Source organism: Oreochromis niloticus, linkage group LG11 (genome assembly GCF_001858045.2).
Source record: "Oreochromis niloticus isolate F11D_XX linkage group LG11, O_niloticus_UMD_NMBU, whole genome shotgun sequence".
Classification (NCBI taxonomy): Eukaryota; Metazoa; Chordata; class Actinopteri; order Cichliformes; family Cichlidae; genus Oreochromis; species Oreochromis niloticus.
Window position 1 is genome coordinate 25537837 of NC_031976.2, and position 5889 is coordinate 25543725.

At 38.1% G+C, this 5889-nt stretch overlaps 1 protein-coding gene across 1 annotated transcript; it reads right to left on the reverse strand.

Moving 5' to 3' along the window:
- Positions 1-748: 748 nt before the first annotated feature.
- LOC109204253 (uncharacterized) lies at positions 749-5603 on the reverse strand. The gene is made up of 3 exons (XM_025911631.1): positions 5585-5603; positions 1171-3369; positions 749-800 (listed from the first exon to the last, which is right to left on the reverse strand). The coding sequence occupies exons 2-3, from the start codon at positions 2805-2807 to the stop codon at positions 749-751; spliced, it is 1689 nt and encodes a 562-aa protein (XP_025767416.1). The 5' UTR covers positions 2808-3369; positions 5585-5603.
- Between the last annotated feature and the right edge of the window lie 286 nt (positions 5604-5889).

Below are 5889 nucleotides of genomic sequence, written 5' to 3' on the forward strand. Positions count from 1 at the left end.
TTTTCATAGTTGTCAATTTCCATTAAATCTGCTTCATTATAATCATCACTTGCCATGCTGGCTTCATCACTGCTGTCATCATCAGGTAACGTTGGATCACAAAGCAATGCATCATCTCTGATAACAATATCTGTGTACTGTGGATGAATTTGTTTGAGTTTACGCAGGGCTTGGATCAGTTTAGACCAGGTGACAGTCTGGAACAGCTGATGGCCTTTGTAGCACAGTCGTCTTTTCAGCTTGATCCTCATTATCTGTGACTGGTTTCTGAGCCGAGGTAAACAGTCAACTGTTTGTTGGACTTCAGATGGTACACACACCACATTACCACGTATGAGTCTTTGTCTGCCCTTTGGAAGAGGAATAATCTTTGCAAATGGTATGCATTTGGCAATCAGATGTCTCTCCAGAATGTTGAGATCACACAGTTCAGCTGGAATATCCTGCAGTTCTAAACCATTGACAGCAGCAAGCCTTGGCATGCATCCACTTTTGAGGGAACTGTGACACGTGTGACAGATATACTCCTTTTTTCTCTCAACAGGAAAGCTGCACTGATCATTACATGCTTCATCACACACATGAACAAATTTACCAGTTAGACACTGCTGAGCTACAGTTTGGTGTTTTGAGTAATTTGCTCTTTTGCAGATTTTCACCTGATTAGGAAAAGAAGCTTTTAGACAAACAGTACAAACATAAGATGGTGCTGACTTAATGTTTGATCTGAAACGAGATATGGCCTCATTCAGTAAACTGTTATCTGGATGACACTGAAAACTTTCAGCTGGTCGATGCATCTGGCAATATTTTCGTTTTATGTTCATTGCACATCTGATATTATGCATCTGTCTAAAAGAAAAACTATTCCAGTATTTTACTCTCATTCGTTCTCTCATGTTGTCCTTGTGTTGTTGCTGAAATTGTCTCTGTTCTCCATAACGTTTAGTGATATAAGATAGTTTTTTCTGCTTAAATTCATCACTTTGTTTATATAGGTTAGAAACATATGACCTCATGTAAGCTTTATGTTTCTCTCTGAATCCAGCACAAGTTCTGTATGTTCTTCTTATACGTTCTTTCTGCTGTTCTCTGAATACAGGAGAATCTCTGTATGTTCTTGTTATACGTTCTTTCTGTTTCTCCCTGAATATTGGGTTATCTTTATACATCCTTATGACACGTTCTCTTTTTCTCTCTCTAATTTTAGCAGTTTCTTTATAGATCCTTCTCATTTGCTCCTTCATACCTTCCCTTTCTTTATAGATCTTTCTGAAATGTTCTCTCTGTTTCTGTCTATATGTTGGATTTTGTTTATACAGATTATTTTTGTATACACTCTTCTTCTGTCTGTGATCTGGGTCATTAGACTTTCTACAGGAATTTTTTTTCTTTGCCTTAAAGCTTTCATCAAAAGTGTACATCTGCCTTTCTTTCTTTTTCTGATTTTCCTTTCTTTGTGGTAGTTTGGGTTGGGACAATAATCTTCTCCTCATTTTTCTCCTTTCCTGTTTATTACGTTTCAGCAGTTTATGTGAGAGCTCATCTCTTGTCTTAGTTAAACAGGAGGCAGTACTTGAATCATTCTGAGGAACAGAATCTGATGTTACTGGAGTTTCTGTCAGAGAAGATGCAAATGTTTCTTTTTCAAAATGATAGTTAATCTCAGCACCTGCTGGCTCATTTGAATAATTCACTCTGGATGATGTCACTTCAGTGGTTAAAGTGTCGGTCACAGTTTTCCATATCTGCTCAGTGGACGTTTGGAAGTTTAATTCATGAACAGTTTCATTGAGAACTGGTTCTGGAGCACTTTTAGCTGTTTGTCTGTATTCAGTGGTTTGATTAGCATCTTTTTGGTTAGTAGTGTTTCCACTGTGAAACTCGACAGGCTGTAGCTCATAAGTGCAAGTTGGTGCGATGCTAAGCATTCGGTACAAACGTTTGAGCATGTCAATCATGTCGTTAAGACGTGTGAATTTCAACATAACTGCAGTTCCACCACTTACAGCTAGCGACAATGGCATTCCTGTAGACTTACGTGGGTGAGGGTCAAAATATGCATATTCACCTGAAGTCAGCCTGCAAACTGCAATGACGTTTCCTCCCATGACTAGCAAAGCGTAGCGAACTGCTGAAGCCAAACACTGTAGTCCCTGTTCAAGGCTCGGAAGATCATCTGTACCATCAAATGTGCCGTAATGAGCAAACTGAGACATATCCACTTGATACTCGTGTCCGCGGCTGGTGACCACTGAGGGAAGCTCATCGGAGGCTAGAAACACGCTGTTCACAAACCTCTTTCTGGCATCTGAATACATGGAATGGCCTTTGTCCAAAACACGGTTAAGATCTGCTCTGGTAATGAATTCATCCTCGTGTAAGAATGACAGGAAAACCAAACTGTTAGCCATGCATTGCTGATTCCTGTACTTTCCATACTTAGCAGAGGCCTGGCTTCGGGATGCACAGATGCTACTCACTAGTGGTCGAGTTTCACTATTTGTAACCTGTACATGAGACGGTCCTGGAGCTTCTCCATCATGCTGCGTTTGTACAGTTACCTGGGGTTCAGTCTGGATTACCTGCTGTACTTTAGCATCTGGCACACATGCTGAGCGAACACCTCTCTTTACCACATCTGCATAAGACACTGCGGCTGTCTGAACACTGCTCTGCACTTCTGGACTGGGAACAGTTGTAACAGACACCTTTACCTGCTCATCGGTCTGAGAAACATTTACCTGTTCTCGCTGCTTTTGCCATCTAAGCTTCTGGGACTGCGACCTTTGACCTTTTCTCGGCATTTTATTGAAGTACAAACTGAAGCTTATACGTATTTATACAAAGATATAAACAAAACTCAACCTGGAAACAGTGAAGAACTAATAACGTTTCAAGTTACTATTAAATCTGAAAAAATGTAAATATAAATATAAAAATGTTCCAATGTTTTTATAAATATGTAAATAGATGTAAAAGGTTGACTTTACTCCAAACTCAATATAAAAGATATTCAGTTCTTTGAAAACACTTGGCTCAGATTTATTGTAGCTTTTTCCAAAACAGAGTATTTTTACTTCTGATATTTTAACCAGACTTGTTAATGACTAGATCTTAGCTTCTGTAAAGGGATATACAGAATAAATCACAATCAATCAACAGGCTATAATAAAACTCTTAGTTTTTAAGTAGAGCGTGTGTAAATCTTTCAGATATCTAAAATGTAAAGCAAATATAAACAGCTGTGGTGATGTGGTGATCAGATGACAGGCGATGAGGATTCTTCAGCTGGATGTTCTGCAGCAGTCAGGAAACAGGAAGTCTGGGTCCTCAGGGCAGCTTCTCGATGGCAATTGTGTCTGAACACTGAGTAACAGAAATGTCCCTAAATAATAATAGTATAAACCTACTATAGTCAAATGTTACAGTCAATGAAACAGACTAGCAAAATGTATCTGAAGTTATCCAGTTTAATATTTTTGTGAATACAGCAGTCTGAATGTGTCGTATAAAATAAGTTTATCTTATTACAAAAAACCTTTAAGGTGTAAATTTTATATAATGTATCCAAGTAATTGCACCTCTAAGCCAAACTATCAGTATTTATTCCAAAGTGTTCCAAGTAAAAATTAAAATTGTGTAAATAGTTTCTACTGTACTGTAATTCTACTATTGTAATTTCAACTTTCTACGTGTAATTTCCAGCAAAAAGACTGGATGTGAGAGAGTTTAACGATAGGAAAGAAGGAGCAGTGAGAGCAGAGATCTCTCAGAATTCTATAACAGATGGATGAAGTACTGGTAACTTCAATTTCCCAAAAATGGGGCCATGTCAAAACTTGATTTCGCCAGACAAAACTTGATTCCATTCAAAATTTGATTCCAGTTAAAAACGTGATTTTTGATAACTTAGATAGAGCTTGTGGGATAGAGTGAAGCAAGATAGAACGGCTTGTCAAAATAGATAGAGTGGGTAGAGTGATAGGACAGACTGAATGGCTTGTCAATGATAGAGGGAGAGAGCTTCTGCAGCAGGCCACCTGTAAGACACAAAGGGACTGGAATTAGGCATATTTCCAATAAACGTAGCTTTCCAGTATTTTTCAGACAATAAGGCACACTTAAAATCCTTTAATGTTCTCAAAAATAGACTTAGCGCCTTATGTATTCATTCTGGCTGTGCTTACTGAGTTTAAACCAATTCTATGTGGGACACGGCGCTGCAAAATCTCTCAAAATGTTGTAGTACAACTTTGGTAAGCTACCGTAGTTAGGAGCCTCACGGTGTAATTCGCACTGTGCTTCAACATAATATTATGCTGTGTGTGTGTGTGTGTGTATAAGGACCTGGCAACTGTTAAGAGCCATGCTTACGAAGCAGGTTTCAAACTGATCAGCTCATGAAGAATTTGATGGATTTGTGGAAGACGAATAAACTGAAAAAGTGAATGTGTCGTTCTGTATTTTATGTGTTACAACTGAACAATGTTGCGGATTATTGTGAATGAGTTGAATACAGCTTGATTTATCTGGCTGTTTTGTTTGGCTTAATGTACCTTATGTTTAAAAAACAGACCCGTTCATTGCCCTTATGCCTTATAATCTGAAAAATACAGTGCATATTGCACTGAACGACAATGTTTAACAAATGGTGGTGGAACTGATATAAGGACATTTTTGCATTCTGTTAACACAATAAAAACAAACAGTGTATTGACTGAAACCAAGATGTGCTGCAACAGTTACTGTAAATATTATATGGTCCAAACAAACCTACACACTGACATTAGAGCAGTCAGTTTCAGGCTCCCTGCTTTGCATTAACCTTACATCCACTCAAATCAAATTTACTGATTCCCTGGCCAAACTGAACACAAATCCTTTCTCACATTTGCCTACAAACATCTTGATGATCACCAAGAGCTGTGCTGACTCACTGCACTAAACTGAGTCTCCTACAGTGAGAGACGAATTCCAGAAAAACACCAGCATTTAAGTCAAACATGATGCTGTTACTGTGATGGTCCAGAGTTCCTTTACTACTTCAGGACCTGCATCATGCCGTCAGGTCCTGAGCTTCAGATTAATCATACTTGGGATTCACAGCAGGAAACTTATGAGTTGATCCAAAACACACAAGGAACTCTGAACGAAACAAAACTCTTGGTGCAGTCTAATCAGATTCTGGACTTCAATGAAACTGGAACTATACATGACTTGAAAACCTTATATTGGACCTTAATGAAACAAAATCTGAAAGTAGAGTTGTCCAAAATCCCCCCAGTGATGCAAATCAGTCATTAATAGTTACTGTAAATGCTTGATGGTACTTATTGCTATCAGGACTATTAGACTGGGTATTAGACTGCAACATGTTTTTACATTAGACCAGGTTGTTCTGCTTTGATTTTCTGTGCTTCATAAATAGAATCATCACTGTCAAACTGCTTTTTGTATTTATCCAGGTTATCTTTGTTAGATGATTTAAAACATTTAAAAGTGACAAAAACCATAAACAAAATAAATCTGCAAGGAAGAAAGTCTTTTCCCAGCACTGGACCTCAGACAAACCTTTACTTACCAGACTTGAGACGATCAGACGATCAGTCTAAAGAAAGGAAACAATAAATTAGATCACTGTTCAATGATTCAGACAGTTGAGCCTCTTCACACACAATCCAATTTACTGTGACATAAAATAACTAGTAAAATCCTCAAATTCTTCAAGCTTTTATGAACATTAGCTGCAGAGTCTCTCATGGCTATAACATGTAATAAAAGCATTCATACTACAGAAGCGCAAAGAATAGGCTCTAATATTTGTTGGCACAAATGCAGGATATACCAAATATTTCCAACACAGAAGCTTTGTGGCTCAAACATCAG